Source organism: Perca fluviatilis, chromosome 16, assembly GCF_010015445.1.
Source record: "Perca fluviatilis chromosome 16, GENO_Pfluv_1.0, whole genome shotgun sequence".
In the NCBI taxonomy this organism is placed as follows: domain Eukaryota; kingdom Metazoa; phylum Chordata; class Actinopteri; order Perciformes; family Percidae; genus Perca; species Perca fluviatilis.
The window spans coordinates 5,656,849-5,684,697 of NC_053127.1; the positions used below are offsets into that span (position 1 = coordinate 5,656,849).

At 42.4% G+C, this 27,849-nt stretch overlaps 1 protein-coding gene across 2 annotated transcripts in view; it reads right to left on the reverse strand.

Annotated features, from left to right (window-relative positions):
• Nucleotides 1–1,558: 1,558 nt before the first annotated feature.
• Nucleotides 1,559–27,849, reverse strand: part of LOC120575636 (polypeptide N-acetylgalactosaminyltransferase 10-like) — a 155,736-nt gene continuing 129,445 nt past the window's right edge. Inside the window, exons 7-12 of one of the 2 annotated variants that reach the window (XM_039826452.1) lie at nucleotides 24,927–25,044; nucleotides 17,988–18,095; nucleotides 8,891–9,112; nucleotides 5,643–5,759; nucleotides 4,095–4,244; nucleotides 1,559–1,825 (exon numbers count right to left, since the gene is read on the reverse strand). In XM_039826452.1, coding sequence (XP_039682386.1) covers nucleotides 1,658–1,825; nucleotides 4,095–4,244; nucleotides 5,643–5,759; nucleotides 8,891–9,112; nucleotides 17,988–18,095; nucleotides 24,927–25,044 — 883 coding nt within the window. In that variant the 3' untranslated portion in view covers nucleotides 1,559–1,657. The remainder of the gene's footprint in view (nucleotides 1,826–4,094; nucleotides 4,245–5,642; nucleotides 5,760–8,890; nucleotides 9,113–17,987; nucleotides 18,096–24,926; nucleotides 25,045–27,849) is intronic. The other variant, XM_039826454.1, reaches the window with a different exon arrangement.

Sequence of the window (27,849 nt, forward strand, 5' to 3'; positions counted from 1 at the left end):
CAAACCCACATTCGTCTGGATCCCGGAGCTACGTCGGCGAGCCTATCACAGTCATCGTTCCGCTGGTCCCTCCTCCCGCTCACACCGCGCGCTGAAGTGACGTGTCAAGCCGGGGGCGGCCGGGCCCAAACAGGGGCGACCCCCCGCTGTGAATCAGCCGGCCTGCCAGTCACGTAGCAACTGATCCAGCGAGGCAGGCAGGCAGGCAGGCGGCCGGGCGTGCGTGCGTTTGCAGTCCTGCTCTGCTCTGCTGCTTGGCGCTGTGACGTGACCCCCCCACAACTCGGCAGTCTGTGATGGGGTCGTTCCGCCGAGTGCACAGAAAGCACTGGGGAGACTCTTAAGAGGTGTGACAGCAGCTGCTGGCGTCACACATACAAGCCCTTTGCCAGCAAGAGTTTGCCCGCACAACCCCCCCCCCCCACCAACCCAATCCACATTTTAGTGACCAAACAAACTAATCCATTAATGATAGGGCTGCTCCCTTTTAGTCGATTAATTGGTCGTTTTGGTCTTAGTCAACTTAGATTTCTTTACTCCATTAGTCATGTCTGATGCTGTTTTCATGCTGAATGACTTATTTCCAAGAAACGTACGAGCTCATCTCTGGTAAACACAAGAATTAAAGTGGTGCTTTTAGCGCGACTCTTAGCGGAGAAACTCAGATTTACAGATCTGTCGATTAAATCAACTAATCGATTAATCGGTACAACTGAATGAGTGTTAAGTCGACTAAGGATTTCTTCAAATCGAGCACAGCCCTAATTAATGAACTTTGAGAATAACCGTTAGCTGCGGCCCTGGGGAGCGAGAAACGAGAAGCCAAGGCGGGCAAAGAGACGGGGGGGGGAACAGCGGGTGGGTGAGGGGTGTAAAGGTGATTTTTCAGAGTGGTTCTGCCTGGCTTCACCCAGGTGTCAGGATGACTTTGGCTCAGCAGGAACCCCCCACCCCTCCTCCCCCCCTCCCCTGGGGAGGTTGTCAGCGTTGGAGAGACATAAAGGGATTTGAGAGGGGAACGGAGACGCTGGGCAAAGGTGCAGTCATGCAGGCAGGCAGAGACGGACGCGCAGCAGAGACAGGGGGGGGGGAGATGGAGACAGAGGAGGATAAAGGCAGAGAGAGACAGAGAGGGTAAGGGGGGAAAAGAGCACATCTGGAATCAGACAAAAGGGAGGAGAAAAGAGAGGAGAGGAATGTCACATGGCCAGACGGAATCTGCGGATGGAGCATAGCGCCGAGATTGCAGAGATTTTGCTGCAGATTTTGAATTTGTTCAAATTAAACTCCGAATGTTAACACGTCTCCACCACGAGGCGGAAAAAAATTTCACTAAATACTGCAGCTTTTCATTTTGGATCACTTCGGAAAACTAAGAAATCGTCAGATTCCGTTTGGGACCCGAATCAGCGGCGAAAAGAAGTGCGACAGAACAAAACACAACTCGCACGCACACAAATCCCCTTTAAAAACACAAACCCATCCCATCAGAGCTCAACTCGAAATGATGTGGAGTTCCCCCACGGTATCCCATCATGCATCAGTCCTAGTCCCCCGTCCCCCAGAGTGAATGTGAAACAACTCTTCCCAGCAGCAGCAGATCCACGCCAGCGTGCGTCAGGGGCCAGTGTGTGTTTTTGCGGACGCCGCGGGCGCCTCAGTTGGCGGCGCCGCGGTTGAAGTGCTCCAGCACGGTGGCGTTGGTCCTCTCAAACAGCCACTGCTGGCTGGCCGAGGACGCGTCGCACGTGTTCATGAAGACTCGCCGCTCGCTCGGGTTGCTGTCGATGCAGCTGTTGCTGACGGCGTGGTACAGGCTCTTATCCTGCAGGGCGGGGGGAGACACAGGAAGGCATTTCATCAACGGTTATTTGTGTAAGGACACGTACGGAGCGTAGACCTACGCCACACACCCCAGCATTTACAGCCGTAGGCTAGTCTGCAACGCACATCCCTAGATGGAGCCTTTTATTGAAATACAAGAACTCAACACTTACATAAGAGACAGTAAAGAACACACACTCATTAATAGATACCTTAACCCTCTGAGGACGACAGACGCACACCGGCGCCTTCCAAACTAGAGCCCGACCGATATTAGGCATTCTCCAAACTACTGGTATTGGCATTTATAACGGCTGATAAATGAATATTTAAAAAATGAAATAAAAACGGACAAAACGTTTGTTTGTTCATGTTCTGAGTGTTGGTGTTGCGTAGTCTGTCCACCAGAGGGCGCTATACTACCTCCCTGTTGGCTACACTCTTTGATTTTTGTTGTTATTGCCTTTTTGTTCAAAGCACTTTAAGTTTCATATCTTAAGTTTGTATTTTTATACATTTTATTGATCAAACTTTAATATATTTTGATGTTCTGTTGTGACAATAAAACAAGTTTATTTTAAACTGAGTTATAATATTATTTTTGTGAGGACTCAAATAACTACAAATAACTATTGTTTGTTTTGTTACGCGTTTCTGGATTAAAAAAAAAAATAATACATCGGCCGATATATCCGATTATCAGATTTTTAGATCACCAAATATTTGTATCGATATATCGGCCTTAAAAATCCTTTATCGGTCGGGCTCTAGTCCAAACGATGTTTGACAAAACTCCCACTCAGAAAGCCATATTCCAAAATTTCATTTCAGACATTTATTTCCTATTTTAATCATGTGTAACCCTAAAGACTTTGGGGAACTCATTTCAAGCACCGAAACAATTCGTACAACACGTCGTGAGTTAAGGTTAGTTTTTCAAAAGAGACTTGAGGAATTTCAAAAAGAACATTTAGTGGCAAAACATTGCTCTAGAGCAGGGCTCTTCAACGGTTTTTAACTTAACTGAGAGAGACGGAGCAGGGACCCCCGACTACATATTTTGTATAAAATGAAGTTGTAGAATAAACTGGGCCTACAATAACATGTAGGTCGGCCTAAAGCCTTTAGACATAGTTTTTTTCTGAAGAGAATACTGAGCTATTAAAATAGCCTTGTAATTGTTGGCTTGGTTTTATAAACTTTTCCAAAATTAACAATAATTTAGAGGCCCCCCCTAGGGGTCCTGGACGCCCTGTTGAAGATCCCTGCTCTGAAAAAAAAGTTTTAATTTAATTTTTATATATATATATAGAGTCGAACCTGCGGCCACTGCGTCGAGGAGTAAAGCTGTATATATGGGCGCGCGCTCTGCGAGGTGAGCTACATTTTTTAATTTCGAACCAGAAGAACTAAAAGTTGCACAGTCGCTGTGACGACAACACAAGGGTTAGACTAACGTGGCCTCCTGTTTGGAGAATCATAATCAGCTCATGGGTAGATTCTGGTTTGAAATGTGCAATACTTTATAGATTAAGTGGCCTTGAAGTCATTAACATTTAAAGTGCTCATATTATGGTAATTTGCAGTTTCATAATTGTATTTAGAGGTTATATCGTAAATAGGTGTGTTGAGCTCTCTGTTTTAGCTACAGAGTGAGACATCTCACTTCTGTTCCATCTTTGTTGGGAGTCGCACATGCTCAGTAGCTAGGTAAGGACTACTAGCCAGTCAGAAGCAGAGTATGAGGGCGTGCCCTGACAGTACCTAGGTAAGGACTACTAGCCAGTCAGAAGCAGAGTATGAAGGCGTGCCCTGACAGTACCTAGGTAAGGACTACTAGCCAGTCAGAAGCAGAGTATGAGGGCGTGTCCTGACAGTACCTAGGTAAGGACTACTAGCCAGTCAGAAGCAGAGTATGAGGGCGTGCCCTGACAGTAGCTAGGTAAGGACTACTAGCCAGTCAGAAGCAGAGTATCAGGGTGTGCCACGCTAGGAGCTAGGTGAGCATTTTAACATGTTTTACATAGTTTGTGAACAGTGTTTTCTGTTGGAGAATCTAAGTCCCTTTGGGGGGGGACTTTGGGCTTTTTCACTTTGGAAGCCTATGACATGCACAAAAAAAGATATACAACACAATAAAGGAAAGGGAAAACGCCAAAAAGCATAATATGAGCACTTTAAGCAGGCCGAGAACCGAGATGTTCAGGAAAGAGCGATAACGTGTTGACAGTGTGGGCTTTGACGCCGGTGTTGGTTCTCCTCTGCCGTACCTTTCTGTAGCGCCACAGCTGGTTCCCCTTCATGCCGTGGCAGTCGTACAGGGTGACGGGGCTGTTGTGGGACACGGCGTCGAAGCAGACCTTTTTAGTGTGCATGGGGTCGCCCACCCGGATGTCCTCTCTCCAGCCGAACGTGAACACCTGCGGGAGACAAAGGGCAGCCGTCACCTTCTTTCTAGTCTCGCACAGCCACGCCCTCCTCCACAGCGCTGCGGAGGAGGGCCTGGCCAGTCCACACAGCATTCCGGGGAAAAACGTGCTCTGGTTTATCGGCATTTCTTTAAACCAATCGCAATCGTCTTGGGCGGTGCTAAGCACCGTACGGAGCAACGGCGCCTCTGCAAAATAGTCTCGGGAAGGAACTTGTATTGGTGGAAAACACAGCTGCTAGTAGCCAAGGAGGACACGGAGGATTTAAAAAAACATGACGGACTCTTCAAAAGAGGTCATTATCTTCTCGATTTTCTGCACGCGAAAGTCGCCGGACGACACAATCTTCTGAACACAGCTGTCAAACATCGTTATCAGTGTTTGTCTTCGCCGTCGGTCACTTGCTTTTTGGGGATTTTAGTCCTTCTGCTGAACGTGAAGGTCTTTTCTCAGCAGTAGCCTACAATCGCTGACTGAAACACTTCATGGGTGCTTCTTCGAGTTTTCAGCCATGCCTTGGCCTGTTGCTGCTGTTGTCCTTTCTCAGCGATGACATAAAACGCATCACTCGAGCTGCTGTGTCGTGGGACTACACCTTTTGGTAAACATAGTCATACTGAGAAATACAGAGAGTGTTTAGTGGAGCTGATAGGCTTAGTTAGAAACTCATTTGGCAACGGCTTGAATGTAACGGACGTTCATTATTATTATTAAAAAGTTACACACTAAAGCTTGTGTTTAAAAGAGATGTTCTGATAAGTTTCTCGGAAATAAGTCATTCAGCATGAAAAATGTAAAAAAATGACTAATTGACTGAAGAAATCTTAGTCGACTAAGACCAAAATGACCGATTAGCTGAAGTTAATACTGATATTGACTGATACTGAATACCCGGGCCAGTAGTTATCTGTCTGTGAATCTGAGGGGCGGAGCTTCTGAAGAAATTTGGGTTTCTTTCAACCAAATTGCCCAAAAGTTAACACAGATGGTTCCATGAAACGCTCTTCACAAGTAAAGGTAAGGATCAGTTCAATACTATCATTGACTTTTGGGTGTTTTAATCAATTTCTGACTACATTTTGACAGTCTGCTATAAGAATCCATAAGAATCCCCTGATCTTAACTATCCTTCTATCCCAACGATGTATACTTTCTGCATTTTTTTTACTTTTTAAATTAAGTAAAATGTCATAAAGGATACATGTTTATTGACTATAAAATCCAAATATTAGTTTAAAAACAGTGGTAACAAGTTGGTGTTAAGTGTATACTGGTGGTAGTGGGAAGAAAAAGCGCAGCAAACGTCGAAAAATGCTACAAAAAACGTGTTAATTTTGACACGGGAGGACAACACAAGGGTTAAATGCGATGTGTGTGTGTGCTGGTCACCTGTCCGTGGCTCCAGCTGACCTCGGCCCGGCCCTTCACACAGCTCTCCAGGCGGATGGGACTCCCCGACACAAAGTGCTTACTCTCCAAACACATGCCGCTGCCCGCGTTACGAATCTGCAACACAAACACACACGTTACAGCAAAGTCAAAGACAAGACGCAGAGGACGCTCAGATGTTACTGAGCTAGAGCTGTTCACCGAAGTTCTGATATTCGCCGCTGCTCCCTGCCCGTGCAATGTTAGTATCGCCGTTTTCAAAAATCCCTTCGCTAGCGAGCTGCACTGCCGGAAATGTCAAATTCTGGAGAAAATTTGGATCGTGCAACAAGAGAGAGAGGGGGAAAGACATGCAGCAAAGGGCCACAGGTCGGAGTCGAACCCGTGGCCGCGGCGTTGAGGAGCAAACCTCTATAGAGTATATAATATGGGCGCGCGCTCCACCGGGTGAGCCACCCAGGCGCCATTGTAGATTTTTCTTTTAAAGAAACACACCTATAAAAGTAGTTCTGTCTCCTCTTGTATTGGTTTGCCCTTTAATGGACATAATGCGCAAAATTAGATATTCAAACCTATTTGTTTAGTTTATTTAATTTTATAATTTTTTCTTTTTTCACAAAGGAATATTCAAACGTAATATTTAGCCAAAAAGTCTGTAACAGTGATTTCTAATAAAACCATAATCACACGGGACATTACGCACAAATACACAGACTCTTAGAATTGGACCCGTAGTTTATTTTGGGAGGCAATGACATGAAAATTAATCTCTGATTCCCATTAAATGAATGTGCTATCTCTCATCTCTGCAGCCTGGTGACACACACACACACACACACACACACACACACACACACACACACACACACACACACACACACACACACACACACACACACACAATGACTACAGCCAACTGGCGGACACTTTCTGGACAGCCTCTTGAGTTATTTTGGAAGAAGCTGCCACTAGTGATCCTGATTTTATGGTCTGATAATTATATTGAAATATCAAAACAACAAATGTTCAGGATCAGAGTATGTAGAGCTTGGCTTGATTAATGATAAATGTGATATTAAACAAAGTGGAATATACGCCTCGCGGCTGTTTGCCTCCGCCAACCAGTCGTAGTGTACATCCGTGTCTGTCCAGACTCATGTACAGTATGTAGTGAAGACTTTTTGAAGGAATTTCATAAAAGGCATGTATTTTTGGTGAAACGTGGATGCTTCACACACAGAAGATCTAGTGTCACTAACTCAGCATCCGGCCAAATGTCTCCCCTTCTGTTACTGAGTTATGGCGCTGAGCAACGGCCAGAAAAGAAGTTTAACTGATAAACTGAGACTTTGTTATTTTTGGATTATTTGTGTGGGCATTTCCTCCCTTTAGTTGATAGGACAGCTTAGGCATTAAAGGGGAGAGAGAGAGGGATGACATGCAGCAAAGGGCCGCAGGTCGGAATCGAGCCCTGGGACTCTGAGTCGAGGAATAAACCTCTATACACGGGCGCGCGCTCTACCAACTGAGCTACCATAAAAGTGTTTTTGCTGAACATTACGATGTGACAGCGAAGTTGACCTTTGACATTTTAGATATTAAACCGATTGAAAGCGTACCAAGACCACCTCATCTTGCAAGTCTCGGTACGCTTCTTGTTGTTGTCTTTTAACCGGAACTTTACTTTACATTACTAATGTAATGTAACTAGCAAACACGAACACATAACGCCAGTCCTGGCCTCGCTACATTGGCTCCCGGTCCATTTTAGAATACATTTTAAGATCTTATTGTTTGTTTTGAAACCACTGAATGGGTTGGTACCTTGCTACATCTCAGACCTCTTACAAGTTTACACCCTCTTTTAAATCTCATCTTAAAACTCACTTGTATTCCTGCGCTTTTAACCCAGCATGACAACTGTGTGATCGTATGTAGATTTATATGTTGTATGTGTTATCTCTTGTTCAGCACTTTGTAAAACTTTGTTTTTTAAATGTGCTATATAAATAAAATGGATTGGATTGGATTGTTTGGTCCGCTTTTGGTGCGCGCCCGAGTGTGATTGAATTGAATTGAAAAACTTTATTAATCCCGATAGGGAAACTGGTTTGCCACCAACTATACAGCCATGGAACACAACCAACAGACAAATAAATAAATAAATAATTCTGCATTAGGAGACTAATAGAGCCTGATAAAAAGATTTCTGCCTTCGCATCTTGAGATGTTCCGATACAGATACCAGTATGATGCCGATACTGCCTCAAATGCTGGTATCGGTATTATTAAGTACTGGAGTTTAAGCACAAATCCAATACCATGTAATTTAGACCCAAAGAAAATCTGCGAGTAGTTTATATATGTTTTTTTGCCGTTATGACGGACTGTCAAACTGGATAATAAGATAAAGTTCTATGGCATTCATTGTTTGTGTTTGTTCATGTTTCCCAAAAGGTTTAACCCGAGCTAGGCTGACAACAATGATAGCAATCATATCACATCCACACAGGGATAGTAGTATACAGCTGTTAAAGGAACACAGCAACTTATTGGGACTTCAGCTTATTCCCCGTATCCCCCAGAGTTAGATGAGTCCATACATACCCTTCTCATCTCCGTGCGTGTCGTAACTCTGTCTGACGCACCCACCGCTAGCCTAGCTTAGCACAGATCCTGGAGGTAACCGGCTCCATCTAGCCTAGCTTAGCACAGATCCTGGAGGTAACCGGCTCCATCTAGCCTAGCTTAGCACAGATCCTGGAGGTAACCGGCTCCATCTAGCCTACTGCTCCCAATAAGTGACAAAATAACGCCAACATGTTCCTATTTACATGTTGTGATTTGTAGAGTCACAGCATGTACTAATAACAAGGTCACATGACACACAGCCATATTCTAACCGTATACATACTGGGAACTATATTCTCAGAAGGCGAAGCACTGCTACTTCTGCTACTTGGGCGGAGTGATTTGCTCGCAGCACCTGAGAAGCCCCTTGGAGAGTTCGCTCCAAGTTGGGAGTAATAATCACTCCGCCCAAGTAACAGTGCTTCGCCTGAAAAATATGACACACTGGTATCACTCGGTATCGGCCGATATGAAAGCTCAGGCATCGGAATCGGGAAGCAAAAAATGGTATCGGATCATCTCTATTGACCCAAACGAACCGCACCGAGGGGGAAAACAAACTGTAGCGTGATTTAACAAACTAAATGAGGACATACTAAGGTATGAGCGGACTGTACCTCTCCCCACGCGGCAGCAGGGGGCTCCACCGGTGGGTAGTGTTTGGGCAGATCCCAGGCCACCTCCCTCATGAACCACTTGAAGTTCTTGCAGTTGAGGCGGTTCCTCAGCTCCTTCTGGGCCGCCATGTCGCCCGCCGACAGGTGGCGGTACTCGGGCCGGCGCTGGTAGACATATTCGGCGTATTCGTCCATCCACACCTCCGCCACACGCTTCAGGTTCTGAAATCAGAGTGAAACAGTCTTGGTCAAAGCTAAAGTTTTCATTCCAACGAAACTACAAACAATGAATTCTTCGCAGTAGGCCTGTAACAATTATTATACATTTGCCTACTTGTCAATTTCTTTTTTTACATAATCACGCATTATTTAACAGCAATGAATTGCCAACATTAGCTAAGGTCTTAAGGCGAATGACAGGGAATTGTTGATTTTGTTTGGATATGCCAAATTGTAATTAAATAAGTAATTATTGGTCGGACTATATACTTTTATTATAATATTGTATTGTTAGTTGTTGGCACTTGACCCTTTCATAGCAACAGAAATGACAAGGGGAAAGAAAAATGTTTTATGATAATAAAGAGGCGCGGTTTACTTCTTAGCCTGTGAACCTGTGTTATTACACTATCTGGGTCACGTGACAGTGATATACAACCAAAAGATTTGTCCTGGAATTCATTCACAACTTTAATTTGGCCCCGAACACACATTATAGTTAATGTGGCTGACTGGACCTTTTCCAGGTCTGTGTGGGTGTGGTTAGACGGATTGATTGACATCTTCCTGAGTCCACTGTTAGTGTTGTTACACCTGTTAGGGCGGGACAAGTGACACCTTTGTCATTCTTATTGGTAGAAAGAATTTGTGACCTAATGAGTTCCCATTAAAACTCCGGTCCACATTCAACCTGAAAAGAGTCTAATCAGCCAGAATATCTGAAAACCCCTGTGGGGGGTGTAAATAAATATTTTTAATTGTACAGCAACATTTGGAGTTGTTACCGCTCTACTTCGGAGTGCAAACAATAGAGCCACAGTGACAATGATCTTGTTGCTGCTAGGAAAGAAAGAAAGAATGGGGATTTTCATTTTTCCTATTGTGGTCGGGTAAGGCTCAACAAGCAATTGCTTGGTTTGGGGGCATCATCAATGCATGTAGCGTCTTAAAAAAGGAAGCAGCTGCTGGTAGTTTCTCCTATGATGAAACATCAATGTGAATGTTCCTGCAGCTGAGCAATTTGCCAGACTGTCACTGGGGTTTGTACTGGACAGAAACCAAAACCATGGGATGAAAGATGCAGAGTTGGGTGATAATTCTCTGCAGGTTTGTATCTATGAGAAAGCCCTCTCACATCTCACATAACTCATTAAATCCATTGGCAATATAAATATATTTATCAGTGCAGCTTTCAAAGCGCACCCACAACAACAACAAGTTGTTGTTTACGAGGATTGGAAGTTCAGCTTCGGAAATGCTTCACGCGACACCGTGCGCAGGCCTTTGTAGATGGCGTGCGCGCTACGAGCATGCACAGAGACTTTTATGCTCAACGCATTGTTCGTTGCCGTATTCTCCCAAACACCAGAGGACGTACAGACAAAATAATCGGTAAATAAGAAAGAAGTAGTAGAGACGAAGAAGAAGAGAGCGGAAGTAAAGCAAAGCAAGTAAACACATCCATTATAAACACCGTCGTACCGCCAAACATTACATTGATCGGTTTGTGTTTTAAGCCCCCAACGTCTCCTTGGAAGGCACTAGGATTAGGCAATGGTTATGGTTAGGGTTAAGGTTTGGTGCCTTGAAGTCAACGGTCGCAGCGCTGCCTGGAAGGAGACACTGGGGGCTTAAAACACCATCCAGCCATTAATCTACTCTAAAGCCTCCTCATCATAGGCGGCAAATCCGCTTTACGCCGGCCGTTCCATTGATTTCCTACGGGGGAGAGCGGTGGTGCCATTTCATAGTGGAGGGGTCTTGGGTGTCCTCCCCCAGTCCTCCATTCGGATACACTTTTATGCACCAATTTACGGTGGAAATCCCTTTATTTAGCCTATGTGGAAGAAGAAAAACACAGATGACAATTCAAAATGTATCAAACATATAATGGAAAGTATGTTGTTGTGTGTCATTGGGCATTTTTAAGTGGGTATATGGAAATCCGGGAGCTTTCTCAGTGGGTATACCTGCGTATCACGTATACACCACTGCAACGCGGCGACCATAAACCTCGCTACAGGAGGTGACAAGTTGGAGCTCAGTGCTAATCCACTCCTTCAAACCACCACTGATTTTGATCACCGGAGTCAAGTGTGACGGCCTCCTGCTAGAGCAGGGCCTGCGGTCTCTCTGTCTCTGTTGGTTTTTCTCCGTGCTGCCTTGCAGGTCCACGGGCGGTGCCAAATCAGCGCCAACTGGCCAGTCTCCCAGGAGTCCTTAAGATCTGGCTGTGAGCGCGCTCAGTCTCTCTCTTCATCCAGCCGGCACCGCGCTTCTGTTTAGTTGGCTTCGGCCTGGTTAATAGTTTTCATTCTTCATTACGTCTGTGCAACTTTCTTGTGTATTTAGTTCTTTCTTGTTACTTCATTATGAGTGCTTGTTATATTCAGTAAATAAATGTTAAACCTTTTATCTCTTGTCTTTTGTCATGGCTCATGAGCCAGGTCATGGCAAAGTGATTCTCGTTGGAGAACATCTCGTAGGAAATCCAGCTAAAGTCATTATACTATGTTAGATATATGTCGTGCCAGGGGGGTCAAACTCAACTTTACTAAGGGCCACACTGGAAAATGAGAATCACATCAAGGACATGTAAAGTTTTTTGACATGCTTTTATTTAATCGAAAGTGAAATATTTTTGACTGTATTAGTGCATTACTCATATAGCCCTTTCAATTTGGTCAACATTAAGCCTTAATAAGTCAGCGAAAAAGTTCCTTAGCCATCATAGAGTTCAGCAAATCAAGCAAAATAATGCTTTCTGATTACAAATTAAAAGTAGGCGACCATACAGCCGACTCAGAACAAACTGTTTCACAACCTGAATAGAAATCTAAATCTCAAAGTCCGCGAATCTGCCAAACTCGACTTTGAGTTCCGCCTAAGTGCAGTTTGAAAACAGTTTCCTGTCTTTTTGGTTTGCACGCGCAACTAGGCGGGCCAATATTTATTGTGAACTTATAACTGATATGCTGGTGGGATCAAAATTTGCGAAGGGCAGCGGGCCTTGACTTTGACACATACGTGTTATGTAGTAGGAATGCCAATCATCGAAGATGCTGAATTAGCTTTTTCTCACCGTGTCACACGGTAAAAAACAAACCCTCTGACTTGAAAGTCTGTTTCTGGACATCATGTCTTCATTGAAACACAGAGTACAGTGAGACATCATCCGTGCATCCTGCCACGCTCGATGCTTTGACTCATCTGACATGACAGAAATGATCAAAGACGCTCAGTAGAAAGGCGGCCAGTCATCAGACAGGACCTGTCATCTTGTCCCAGAAGGAGAGAGATGAAAAAAAACACAAGCAACTTGTCTCTAGTCATGAGAGCAGATAAAACACTAAACTCAATTATGTGCTACTTTACAGGTTGGCTTCATGAAAGACAAAGTCTTTTTCTTTACTCCCTGACACCTTCACACACACCGATCAGACCGAGAACTTACTGTACCTTTCGTTTTGAACTGAATGAATGAACACCGCAAGTTTGGTTTGGCGGGCCACAGAGCCAGAGAACCTGATTTATACAAATTCCCTAATTTTTTCCCCACAAACAGCATATACAGAATGTCTTCCTGCAATACTGGGAAATGTGTTGAACATTCTGTGTGTTAGTTAGTGTTGTATAGCCATGAAAACGTGGTGTCCGTTTCAATATTAAAATTTTGCTCAGTGTAAGCATCATATACAGTAGTTTCAATAAAGTGTTGGAGGAAGCACATAAACATACTGTTATGATAGTCTCGCATTAAAAGACCTTCTTCCACAGCGCTGCGGAGGAAGGTCTGGCGAGTCCACACAGCATTCTGGGATGGGAGAAAAATGTGCTCTGGTTTATTGGGATTGTGATTGGTTTCTTTAAACCAATCACAATCGTCATGGGCAGCGCTAAGCGCCTTACGGAACAACGGTGCCTCTGCAAAATAGCCTCGGGAAGGAACTTGTTTTGGTGGAACATGTGTACGTTCAAAAGTAGTTTTAGTCGTGCAACAGAAAACTCAGATTGGACGAGATTTGAAGCAGGGTTGTCTCTTGTCGTTTTAACATACGAACTCTGGACAATGCACAACAAATCAGGTCCAAAAACTGTCCAAAGTTTCCCTTTTTTGTCCCAAAGTTTCCCACATGTAGCTCATAACAGGAGATCATCTGCGTAACACGCGTTCTCACTTCCCGTTTACGCGAGGGGTGGCACCTGGGTGGGAGGTCGGGGAGCCGGTTCCTAATTTGGTTCTTAACAATTGAATGAATGAATGAATTTAACATTTTCTATACAGAAACAGTTTCATGTTGCAGCAGTTTTGACCGTAATGATAATAGATAATAGAAGCGCGGGGCATAACGTGGGGAGTTTGAAAAAAGCAATACTGTGTAAGCACAAACTCACTAGCTGTGAAATCTCACACTCTGGGCTCCATCTGACATTACACAGACTTTGTCCTCTGGAGCTGGCAGGGTACAGACCGTTTGAAGTCCGATCCAACTGATTTGGACATTTGCCTTTTCACATACAGCTCCGCCGGGTAATGTCTAGTTGAGTTCAGGTTTGCAGTGCATGAGTGAAAGGGGCTTTAGTTCCACTCCATTTTAACACTGAGCCACCTGCAGATGTGGTGTTAAGGCTTTGACAAAACCACTTCTTAGTGCCAAGGAACCGTGTGAACTGTGCAAAATATGTGATTAAAAGACAGATCATTTTAAACTTAAGGAAATTTTCCTCATAGTGTATCATTATACATTATTATCGTTATTGTGGCCTACATACAGTACATAATGCGAGCTAATAACAGCTGTCCCAAAACGTTTGCTGGCATGGGAGCTGATTTTGTGTGTTTGCATTTTGATGATGAGTACCTTTAGGCTTTTTATCACAACTGCACATTTTTATGGCTCTTCTTTAATCTTTAAATGTCTTTTTATGACTGCATTTATATCGTGTCACAAGGCTTTTTCACTAGACTACAACGAGAGCAACTTGGACTTAACTGCAAAAACTCTGTGATTACAGGCAGCTGCGTGGAACAAAAAAAAAAAAAAGACGAGCAGGTGACTGAAACTGTAAGCGATGATGACTGCAGGGCAGACAGCTTCTTCAACAGGCTCTTTAAGCGCAGACAATTGCAGACATGAAAGATTTACACCAGAGAAACGGGAAATCCATCCATCTGAAGCCTTTGAGTTGTGAAGGAGTAAAAAAAAACAAAAAAAAAACACGGAGTCTGTCGGCCTCTGAGGTACGGACGCACGTCTGAGAATACAGATGGTCGCAGCCTTGGAGGTATGGATGGTGAAATGAATGAAAATACAGGTTCAGCGAGCCTCCCAGGGAAGTGTAACTACAAATCCAAAAAAAAAAAAAAAAAAAAAAAAACAATCCTTTGAGAAAAAAAAAAAAAAAAAAAAAAAAAAAAAAAAAAAAAAAAAAAAAAAAAAAAAAAAAAAAAAAAAAAAAAAAAAAAAAAAAAAAAAAAACTTTCTCTCCAGGTGAAGTGAAATGGAGTTCAGTGGTTCCATCTCCCTCCATGCTGACTCGTCCTCCCTCTACCCTTGGGTGGGGATCATGCCATTTTGGCTATATGGGGCTGCTCAATGTTGGATGTGACATAGAACTACCTGTTTTTCTCCCAATATACAGAATATTATAATATACAAAATATCAAAATGTGCAAAGAAAGAAGCTTTTAATAAAGTTTTTTAAAGCACGTGAATAAATCCCGCCCCCCCAATGAGAGATTTAAGTTCACTTTCCGTGATCCGTGACCGATGGCGGAGCATCTCGGGCGGCAGGGATTTAAACCTTTAACTGAAAATGTCTGCGAAAAGAAAATCTAAAAGTGTGGGTGCGCTTTGAAAGAGTAAGATGATCCAAAGTAAGATGCAAGTTGTGTGTGATCTCCAGTGGCGGACAAGCCTTCCATTGGTCGACAAGACGTAAATGGTCTCCCAGAGCATCATGGGAATACACAAAATTGACGGTTAGCATCAAAGCTAGCAGCGATAGTGTATCAATCTCGGATGTAACAGTTTGGATTTATTGCAAAAAGACCCCGCAAAACAATAGCGTTTTTTGTCGTATACGACATGCTCGCGTGGCCCAGTCCGACTAGGTTTTGAATGATGTGCGGTGGCGAGGCTAGTCTTTACCTACTATGGTCTTTACGCACACACAGTGCTCGTAAATCATTCTTCCGGTTCGAGCACATACCCATTTTTGATTCTCGATAGCAATATTGATAAGGTCTGAACCTTATTGATTTTCTGCTTTTGAGGAATTTGGAACCGGCACCTTAAAGGAGATATTTTGACCTGTTGCAGGAAATGGTAAACAACTGAATTCCCATGGGACTTCAGCGCGAGACTAGAGCTAGCCTTCAGTAACGCTATTACTGTGCAAGCCACAGGCATCATTTGGACCGTTTCCATGTAGTTACATAGTCACTGATATGGTCATAACCACTACAGTGCTCAATTACCTATTTTAGAGGGGGAAATAAACTTCAAGTTTTCTTCGCGAAGGCATGACCTCCGTGATCGACTCTTCTGGGCTTTCGGTGAAGCGACCGATGGAAAAGGAGGTAGGTGACAGTACAAACTTTGAATTTAAAACGGTTTCTTCACAATGTCTGAGTTGAAAACACATATTGTTGTCACGTTAGGGCCCTGTTCATGTTGCATAGAAATTTTAAATTGCATTTTGTGTCTGTTAAGAGGCACTCTTTAGAACTTGCCCCCACCACTGGCATTTTAGCTAACTGGGAGCTCTGGCCAACTACTGCAGCAACTTCAGTTTGCTAGCAGCAATTTTGGTCATTTTTCCTATCGTCAGTACTCGGTGACATCTAGCGATCAAGATTCAGGTAAAAATCTGCCAGATTTCTCCTTTAATTGAACAGGGTCTCGAGACCCGTCCCTGTCGGGGACACCCCTTATTTTTTACTCAAGATATACGGTATAATTATCTTGGCTGCAGTCTCATCCATTCCTAACAAATGCCAGACAAAAGCACCAGTCAGCTAAAGCAGAAGGCCCATTTTTTAAAGAAGGAGAAGGACACACGGGGGCTAATGGTCAGACCGGCGAGGCAAAAACTGAGGCCAAGAGGTTTAATTACATATTCAGCCGAGCCAAACAGAGCCAGGTGTCCGACTAAGGCTGAGTCATTCATAATAAATCAAGTTCAGCTAAAGGCCAGAGGAACATTTATTTTTAAAGAATTCTCATTCTGTGTCAAAGGATTCAAGCTCATATTATAGGATAATAATAATAATATATTATTGGAGAAATGTAGGTTGTATATTACAGACAATGGGGTTTGATTCAGTCAGTGTGGTCGGCAATTTGGGTGTGTATGTAGTAGGGCTGCAAAATACATTGTTTTTTACATCATCATCGTGATATAAACTGGCGCAATAAACACATTGCGAAAGGCTCTTTTTCAATAAAAGAATCTTGGAAATTATTTCCTTTCATGTGTTTTAAATTAAACAAGAAGTTTGTTGTATTTTAGCAGAATACTGAAAGCAGCAGAACTGAGTAAACTTTAATATCCGTTTATTTATTGCACGCGATATCGTTATCGCGATATTCAACAACGTTATCGGACATCACATAGTTTCCTCATGTCGTGCAGCCCTAGTGGCTAGCATAGCCTCGTGGCGCTAGCCTGCAGCAGGTATGACGGGCCTTTAGTCCACTCAAACTGATTCCTCCCCCCCCCATTTTCCAACTTGTAGTATTCAGCCTCAACCAACGCTGACGCAAGTCAAATAACTTATAATAAGGTATCGGACTTCGTACAGCTCCCTCTGGAGACACAAAGGGCTCACATATGCAGTACTCCTCCTCAACACCTGTACAGCGAATGTGATGTGTAATATAAAAGTTGGTGATATCTGATGCTGAGGATTCTGGGTCAGTGTAATGCTTATCAGTTCAATTTTTTAAGCACGGACGGACATTTGGAAAAACAGAAAAATGGGTTCCAATATCCAATTTTAGTTTTTTTTCCGCCTTGAAATATAAAAAAATGGGATCTTTAAACAGTTTTTCCAATTTTCTCATTTTATTCAGAGGATCAGAAATTTTGAAAATTACAAAATTGCGTCTGGGCTCCAATTATTCAATACTGCCATGGTATTCTCTCCCTCGTTCCACCTAGCTACGCTACGCCCCCCATTCAAAACCATCAATTGCACCTCTGACCCCCAAAGTCTATCAGTTTTTGTTTTTTTTGTCCATATGCAGTTAATGATCTGCATATCCCGCAAAGTAGAAGAAGAGAATACCATGGCAGTAATGAATAATTGGACCTCAGACGCAATTTAGTAATTTTCTCAATTTCTGATCCTCTGAATAAAAACAGAAAATTGGAAAAACAGGTTAAAGATCCAATTTTTTAATTTGTCAAGGTGGAAAAAAATGAAAAATTTGATATTTGAACCCATTTTTCTGTTTTTCCAAATGTCCGTTTGTGCTTAGAAAATTGAACTGATAAGCGTTACACTGACCATCCTGCCACCAGTAATGCGAATTAGAAGCGTTTCCATCAACTGGTTAAGAGCGAATAAACTAGACTACGCAAAGCGTAGTTTCATCACAAGTTGCCGTTACTCATGGTTGTAGATTGCAAACCGGCTAGCTAAATCAAAGAGTTTAGAAGCTACGTTCTTTTGGCTAAAATGGAGAGAGGTAGCATCGTACGTTGGCCACACACATCAGTGCTTAAAGTACTTTGCAATACCGATACCAGACTTTTAGGCAGTATCGGAGGCTTTTCCCATATTGTTATCTCTATTGGAACATCTCTACATTTGACCACGATATGTTTGCATAGAAACATAAAACATTTTCCTTTTGTTTCGGAGACTCACCCTGGCAAGGCTGACCCCTCCAGGAACTTTGTATGGGACGTACTTCCTGTAGATGTGTCCCACCCTGGAGCAAGGGATGTCCTCCATCCGACCACCACACATCCACACCTGCAGAGACACACACACATCATATCAGGTCAAAGCAATGGGGAGGTTAGAAAGTAAAGATAAGGGAAATATGGAAGAAGTGGGGGGGATGACAGCATGTGTGTACAGGGTGGCAGGGTTTGCTGACTGGGTCGTGCACCCTAGGAGAGAAGGATGAAAGGACGGAGAGTAGAGATGTACAGCACAGACTCATGACTAGAACCGGATATACTAAGAGCATGTTAGCTTAGATAAAGCTTGAAGTCCAGATGAAATGCTTCTAGATCACATGCCCGGTCTTGTTTTGCACCTATTCATCAATATATGCCAAAAAAAACCTACAAAAAAAATCTAAACCTGTGAAAAAAAGTAAAATAAGTGCTTATGTAAGCGAGAACGAACCAAATATCAACCAATTATATCATGACATCCACCTGTCAATCAATCTGCAACTGCTAGCAGCACAGAGCCATGAGCTAAATCCATTCTACAGATTCATTAGCTAGCTAGCAACCAACAGCAGTGACAGAGAATGAGTTAGTCTCGCATTGCCAGACCCTCCTCCACAGCGCTGCGGAGGAAGGTCTGGCTAGTCCACGCCGCATTCAGGGTCTTTCTGATAGACCGGGGAAGAACAGTAAGTCAATACTGAGAGTAAAATGTTGCTCTTTACTTGGGCTGGGACGATATGCTTCGGGTGCGATTGGATTTGTATCGCGATTTTCATTTATTGCGATTCTAGAAGTAATGCGATTCGATAGTATCAAGTATTGTGATTTTCTTTTCCTTCTTTAACAAAAAAAAGTTGATTAATACACTTCTAGAGACAATACATCATGAGACATTTCTAAAAATCGGATTGTTTTCTAAAAAGAATGTAACTCTTTGTTACCTCAAACTGTGCAATATGTCACTTCTATTCATCTGCACCTTATTCATATATATATGTATATCTGTTATATAAGGGTGTTTTTTGTGTAAATAGGTTTGTTTTATTACTATTATTATTCATACCCGCGGCACCGCATAAACAGACAACATTTAGATCTATCATTGGTAAAAAATATAAATACAAAATATCGATTCTGGAGAAAAGAATCAATTTTAAAAATCGTTACAAAAAAATCACGATATATATCAGCGTATTCCCTGGCTTTGTGTACGCCTTAGGTGCCGTATTTGGCGGGAGGTTTTAGGCGTCACTCCTCAAGAAAACATTACGTTTTCCAATTAAAAAAAAAAAGCAATTTCCCCCAAACATTTTGTGTCTTTGTGGGTTTTAGTGTCTCTGTGTATTCGTGTTGTGTCTCTTTTTGGTCCTTTTTGTTTTCTTTGGGGTTGTTTCGGGTCTCTGTGGTCATTTGGCGTCTCTTGGTTGTCGCTTTGTGTCTCTTTGTGGTAGTTTTGAGTCTTTTTCTCCATCGTTTTGTTATTATCACCACATCTGTGTCTAAAACGTTGGAAAAGCTTTAGCAGATAATACAGTAAATAACACTCAAAAAGCTTAAAGACAAGACTTAAAGCTAAAAAAGTTAGATCTGAGAAAAGTCTTTTACTTACATTAATTATTTTGGTATAGGTGCTGCACCTAAACCTTATAATGGCGGCGAAAACCCTGCATACGATTTCCGATTGTTTTTTCTTACCCCTACTCTCTCCCTGACTGATGCACTTTCCTTTCGGACATGATGATGTTCATTATTTTTTTAACTCCCTCTTCCTAACCCAAAAAAAAAAAAAAACAAAACTTCTTTACACAACCCCAACAAAAAAAAAAAAAAAAAAAAAAGTAATGATATAAAGGTTGACTCTCAGCCGATCCCTTCCATCGTCTTCATCCCAGACTCCGAAACACTTGAGCTTAATAACGGGGGTGCCTCACTGCGGGAGGGATCAAGAGCTGGACTTCAGCGCGGTCAGGTGCAATTGAAAGTCTTATCACTCGCCTCGACCACACAAGCCTCTACAATCTGCTCAACTTAAACTGGGGCTCGCAACATTAATCGTATTTTTATCAAAATCGTTATATGGACTAGTGCAAATTGCAGGAAGGGGGGGGGGGGGCAATATTTGTTAAAGGCAAAACATGTGTCCATCCATTCTGAATACAGTATTGTGGTGCTGCAGTAGGGTTGGGCGATATGAAGAAAATCAAATATCATGATACCTCGATGTCGATATTGCGACGATATTGTAGGATTTAAAACCAGGAAAAGACCACACTTCGTATATTACGATTTTACAATATCCAAAATCTAAGACGATATCTAGTCTCATATCACGATATCGATATAATATCGATATATTGCCCAGCCCTATGCTGCAGACACGTCCCGGTCTGCAAATGTTATCCTATACACTAAAGAAAAAATATTTTTTCCTGGTACAGATCCTTTCAAAAATCCCACTATAATTATTTAAATTTTAATATTTTTCAATGAAAATGAAAATAATGATCATTTCCTCCAATATCGTGAATCATATCGCAATCGCAATATCAGTCAAAGGAATCACAATTAGATATTTTCCTCATATTGTGCAGCCCTACCTCAAACTATGGAGGCTAAAACCACCATGGCACAGAATGGCACTACCATCTCTTCTGAAAAATAACTTTTTATTTATCCAGTGCTTTTCATAAAAAGCAACAAATTAAGAAAGAAAAACACAGCTCACCTGGTATCAGATTTAGCTGAGGTGCTGGAACTACAGACTATAAAACTTAATGGGGGAAAAAAAAAGCATCCACACACTCAGGCTATGTTCACACTTGGCGTCTATTTTGCCAAGAAAGAGTTGACTAGGGCGCTTTTATAATAAATAAAAAAAAGCTGGCAGCGTTTTTATTCCAAAAAGCAGCCGAGAGCGTCTTTTGTTGCTATAACAACAGCTACTGCTACAGTATACTAGAGCGCTATGTGGAGCGGTGCTAACGTTAGATAAAACAAAGTGGTGGAGCGAGCTAGAGAAAGAACACAGAGAGAGATGGCGGTGCTAATGTTAGATAAAACAAAGTGGTGGAGCGAACTAGAGAAAGAACAGAGAGAGACAGAAGAGAGAGAGAGAGAGAGAGAAGCAGTGCATAGACTGTAAATATTAATGGACAAATCATCCGGTTCGGCGAAGTGCTGCAAATGCCTTAAACCTGCATTCTATCTGAATTCCTGCAGGGGGCGACATGTGCGATTGCTAAAAGGAAGTCTGTTTCCCCAGGTGGTCACGTGTTTCGTGGACTCCGTGTTGGATACCAACATTCATCTGATTCCCATTGACATAGTGCAGGGAGTAGTGGAAACATTTTACAAATTATTTAAAGATTGAGTTGGCCACACTCTCTATATAAAGGGCGCTAGGTGACGTCACACATGCTCTGTCCATTATTATTATTATTATACATTCTATGGAGCGGTGCTAACGTTAGATAAAACAAAGCAAGTTCCCCCAACCGTCATACCCTGTACAGGGAGCAGCCAGTCATATCACATAGCTCGCTGACTCCATTTCTTCTTGTTGCTATGTAAACGACAGTTGTGGCTACTCCGCTTGTCATTTTTTCAGAAAAATTTAACTTTTTTTTACGTCAAAAAGACGCCCTGAGCTGCAAAAAAGAAGTCAGCGGTGGCTCACGACTTTTTTGAAAACACCCCACTAGGATTATAACGTGAAACAGACACTGGCAGCTTCAAAAAAGAGGAAACGTTAATATGAAGTAGCAGCAAAGGGCCGCTGGATTCTGAAAAAAGAAAATTAATAATCACAATTATTTTGGTCATTATTGAAATCGTGATTATTTAACACAAGTACTCACTGTTTTTTCGGAGATGTATTTATTGAACTTAAAAAAAAAACAGCGAAAAAGTTAAACAAACCAACAGTGAAAACACCTTGAACTGTTAAATGTACCATGTTTCAACTTTTTTTTAATTTTGTCATTCAATCAGAACGCAAGACAAAATAAGAGTTTACATGCAAAACGTAAATGTGCAAAATACGTTGTTTTTGTGATCGTTAGGAACCAAAAAATTGTAATGGCAATTTAAATTTGATGGATTGCCTCGGAAGGTGTGTTTAACACAAATACGTCCGATCAAATCCAACTGGCCAGCAGTGGCCTTTGTGCTTAATTGAGTGAGACGTAAAACGCCCTTACTCATTCAGACCAGAATTCAATTATTGTGACGGGCCGTCCTGTCCAGAGCCCGCTGACAGAGGCAGCAGGGCGGGGGGGGGGGGGGAGGGTGCGGGGGAGGTAACTAGGTCTTAACATGCTGGCCAAGTCACAAGCAGTTATGGCTACGCAACAGAATAATTCATATTGAAGCAGCAGACAAAAGCATAATCTAATATGCTGTTCTGAGTATGATTAATGTGGAGAGTGAGTAGGTTTAGCTCAAATGACTGAAACGAGAGTTGAAACCGTAATGAGGAAAGTCTCGTGGGCTTTTCTGTAGCTGCTCAGTTACTGAGCTGTGGATGAACAGATTAAACATTAGGGGGAAACATGGAACACACGCTCTTCTGCATTCAAAGCCAATTCAACGTCATAATATCGATTCTTTTAGATGAAACTCACGCCAAACCACTTTTCAAGCGATTCCACTGTCGCGGACTAATGTCCAATATCAGAATGAAGCCCTGACAGTTGCTGGAGTCGGGGCTCTCCCGTCGTCTCCATCGTTTGGCGTGAGGTCATAAAACTCAGTCCCAGTCGGTCCGTTTCCCGTCTTGACGTTCCGACAAAAATCAAAACGTGTCTGAGATTATCCTAAGTTTTAAGTCTTGGCAGTGAAGTTAAATCGTGCGGACGTTGTCAACAACCAATGGGTGCTCTCCCTGCAACTACAAACAGGAAGCAGCAAACAGCTAGAGCAAGTGGTGTTTATGGTTGCTATGGCGCTAAAGAGGCAAAGTTGCCGATTTTTAACCCTTCTGAAGCGAGTCATCCAACGAGAGTTTCACCGGCGGTTAAACGCAGACCTCCTCCTTCATCTGCATGTACGGCAGAACAGGATATCTGCTGACTTTCCCTTGAAGTTACCAGCTGACGCTAGCGGTAGCTAGTTAGCTTGGTTACATTTTTTCAAAGTCACGCTTTTGCCAGACCTTCCTCCAAAGCGCGCAAGAGGAGGGTTTGGCTACTCCACACAGCATTCGGGATGGGAGGAAAACTGTGGCTCTGGTTCATTGGCGTTTCTTTAAACCAATCACAATCGTCTTGGGCGGTGCTAAGCTCCGGAGAAAAGCCGCTGTGTCGCTGCAAAATAGCCTCGGGAAGGAACTTGTTTTGGTGGAACATGTGTACGTTTAAAAGTCAGACAGTCTAGCTAGCTGTCTGGATTTACCCTGCAGAGATCTGAGGAGCAGTTAACCACAGTCCTCACAAATCCACCGGAGGTTAGAACGCCAACACAAAGGAAGCCCAAGGCAACGGATATCCGGCCTAAATGAGTGAAATCCGGTTGGATTTTTCCGGCAGCAACGGAGCAATCCGGGAAGTGGAACGTCAAGGATATATATATACTACATTTTTCAAATCTAATCTAGTTGTAGTCTTGTCAATGTGTGACCCTGCAAGTCTTTACATATTATGACATGTCTTTAACGTTAGATGTGAGATGATTGTCTTTAGATGTGGGACGCTGTCAGACTTTAGTCTTTTCAAAGACTGTTCAAAGTTTTCTAGTGTCTGGTAGGCATTAGCTCAAATTAGCGTTAAATAAAAGGATACATGATAGAAACTGGGAGAGATGCATCATGGGCACAATGATCTAACAACGGTTGAAACCCTGCCAGTCCCACTCTGTCCTCTACTCTAAATAAAACTGCTGAGTAGGCCTGCACGATAAATCGTTATAAAATCTAATTTAATTTTTAAATGACTTTGATTAAAAATATATATATATTTACCGTATATATATATATATATATATTATTTTAAATATTCATATTTTTCCCAGAATCGTGCCGGCCTATTGCTGAGTAACAACATGGGAGCCTTTTGAGTAGGGCTGCAGGGTTAGTCTGGATCGACTGGAGTTCATTTCCAGGATAAGCGCCAGATGTTCCAGCGATTATCAGAGGTCAGCCTCTCAAATGTGAAGATTCCCCGCTCTTCTCTGTGTCATATCATATTAAACTGAATATCTTTGGGTTTTGGAGAAAACGAGACATTTAGAGATGTCACTTTGGACTTGGATGGTTATTTTAGATTTTCTGCCCCCTCAATCCATTGGGCCAGAGTGCTGTCAATCTGACAGCACTCTGATTCCCATTGGCTCAGAGTACCGTCACTTCGCTGCCTGTTCTGCCAATCTCCCCAGCCCTTGTCACATGACCAATTAATGTTGCCATGGTGACTATCCATGGAACCAGCACTGGAATTATTTTTTTTTTGGGGCATTTCTGCCTTTATTGGATAGGAAAGCTGAGATATAAAAGGGGAGAGAGAGGGGTAAGACATGCAGGAAAACCGTCACAGGTCGGACTCGAACCCTGGGCCTTCTGCGTCGAGGAATAAACCTCTGTGTATGTGCGCCCGCTCTATCAACTGAGCTAACCGGCCACTGGAATTTATTTTCTTTTTAAAGTGGCAGCCTGTGCCAATAGAAAATGTGTATTGGGATATACAATTTGTTTAAAATGAAATCAATTGAAACTAATAATGAATGTGATGTTTTGTTTAGCAGAATTGCATTGTGTTGTTCTATCCTATCCAATATTTCCTATATTTCTAAGCAGATTTTCTATGCTATTCCGATTACTGGTCCCCCCTGTGCCACCCCACTTAAAAAATCCTAAAAAATCGCTACTGGCAGTGCACTATATGGTGCCGGCGTGTTTCATTTTTCTCACCTTGAAGGAGATCTCGTACTGCTCTCCTCCCCAGATCTCCAGACCCGTGTCATATCCTCCCAGCTCCCAGAACCACTTCCTGTCCACGGCGAACAGTCCACCTGCCATCACTGGAGACCTGCAGGATGCACACAAACACAAGTAGGGACAAAGGGTAACAATCCCCCCAATAATCAAAACAGGGCTTAAGTATTTGCTCCTTTTCAATGTTTTTTTTCACGTTTTTATGAGTTTTTCAAGTTTTTTTTGGACAATCTTTTCGACGCTTTTGCCAACAGAAATAGTGATAGTTGGTCAAACAGCGAGCCTCTGTTCCAAACCAGATGAACACACTTGATTTAAAATGGTAATGCAGCGACCCAGAGTCACTGCTCACACTGCTGCTGCTCTGTTGCTTAGCAACTACTTTGTTTAGCTGGTGTTCAGGGACTGCTTTTTGGGTGATAGGATGTTTTTCTGGAAGCCATTTCAATTGACTTTATTCATATAAAAATTATATATATATATATTTTTATTTTTTATACATACACAGTACAGGCCAAAAGTTTGGACACACCTTCTCATTCAATGTGTTTCCTTTTTATTTTCATGACTATTTACATTGTAGATTCTCACTGAAGGCATCAAAACTATGAATGAACACATATGGAATTATGTACTTAACAAAAAGTGTGAAATAACTGAAAACATGTCTTATATTTTAGATTCTTCAAAGTAGCCACCCTTTGCTTTTTTTATTAATAAGGGAAAAAATTCCACTAATTAACCCTGACAAAGCACACCTGTGAAGGTAAAACCATTTCAGGTGACTACCTCATGAAGCTCATTGAGAGAACACCAAGGGTTTGCAGAGTTATCAAAAAAAGCAAAGGGTGGCTACTTTGAAGAATCTAAAATATAAGACATGTTTTCAGTTATTTCACACTTTTTTGTTAAGTACATAATTCCATATGTGTTCATTCATAGTTTTGATGCCTTCAGTGAGAATCTACAATGTAAATAGTCATGAAAATAAAGAAACACATTGAATGAGAAGGTGTGTCCAAACTTTTGGCCTGTACTGTGTGTATATATATATTAGGGCTGTCAATCAATTCAAATTTTGAATCACGATTAATCGCATTAACGTCCATAGTGATTACAAATGGTAACGTTAAAAGCTTTAAGACCCAATCAGGAGGAGAAACGTTGGAGTCAGTGTCAGCGTTTCCAAAGGTCTCCGTTGGCGGCCGTTGAGACTGCAACACAACCCAGCAGATTCCAAACCAAAACGGGTCACAAGTGTTTCCAAATGTCTCCGGTTTAGGGGCTCGGAAACACCAGAGCAGGAGGGAATGGAGGGGAGACACCAGAGCAGGGGGAAATGAGAGGGAAAAAACACCAGAGCAGGGGGAATGAGCGTGGGAAACGCCAGAGCAGGGGGAATGAGGGGGAAAACACCAGAGCAGGGGGAATGAGAGGGGGGGAAACACCAGAGCAGGGGGAATGAGAGGGGGAAACGCCAGAGCAGGGGGAATGAGAGGGGGGAACACCAGAGCAGGGGGAATGAGCGTGGGAAACGCCAGAGCAGGGGGAATGAGAGGAGGAAACCGTAGCAGAAGATATTGATATGATAATGATAATTTATCGCCTTTCAATGGAATCATATCGCCATTAATCATATATCGAGATATCGTGACGTAGAATTACGTTAGTAATTGATTGATAAATTGATAATAACAAGCACATACTAACAAAATTTTCTCAGACAATCTGTTGCGAAACATTTTGAGGGGATATCATATGAAGAATGGTAGATTTGTTTTAACAGCACACTGGTTTTGTGCACACACATAAACATAGTCAGTATATACTGTAGCTGAAAACATTTCTCATTGTAAAAAAAATCCCTATAATATCATCACAACAATATGGATGTATGTATGTATATGATGTATGTCACCCAGCCCTAATATATATATATATATATATACACACACACACACACACACACACACACAAACATTATATTCTGTGCAAATATATTACATATTCTTAAGTAAAAACAAAAAGTAGCTTAACAGTGCCAAATGTTCTGACAAAACAAGTCAAGAAAAGATTTATGTCTTATGTCTGGAAAAAAAGGTATTTCTGTCTGATTAGATTTGTACTCTTCCTCGCTTTTCTTTTGATGAGAAGTTGTTGATTTAAACCATCGTTTTGAGTTTTTATAGGTCTGCTTGTGTTTCGACAACATTTGCCCGGAGCGGGTATAAGTTTCCAAAATCCCTGCTGGTCTTCCTTTAGTCACTGTTCTTTGGCAAGCGTCTAAATGAAACTGAAGGTAGAAAAAATAAAAGACTGAACTCAGTGCGCCATGGATATTCCGAGTAACAATTTAGATTTAATTAGAAAAGCTCCAGTTGATATTGTCCATTTCAGTCCATTGACCTTAGAGGAGAAAGAGCGTCAGGGCCTGAGCTTATTGCTGAATGAAACATTGAAGCCCAAAGGAGGGATGAGAGAGAGACGAAGAGAAAGAAAAGAAAGACAGAGAGGTGACGACATTGACAAAAGAGACAGGGATGGAAGCATGAGAACGGGAATAAAGTCATACTCTCTCTCTCTCTCTCTCTCTCTCTCTCTCTCTCACTCACACACACACACACACACACACACACACACACACACACACACACACACACACACACACACACACACACACACACACCTATAATATGGATTTTTTCCCGTCCCGGCGTGCCTCATTCTCCGCTGCAGCAATGTCAATCAGAATGAAAATGAAAATCTTTGCGACTCAAATTGGATTTGCACTGATGAAGGTCATTTCATTGGGCAAGAAGAGCAGACTAATTCATGAAATGAGGATTGATTCTGATTGTTCTGCAGCCCATTTCTTCTCCTTCGGTCTCTTATCTCCCTG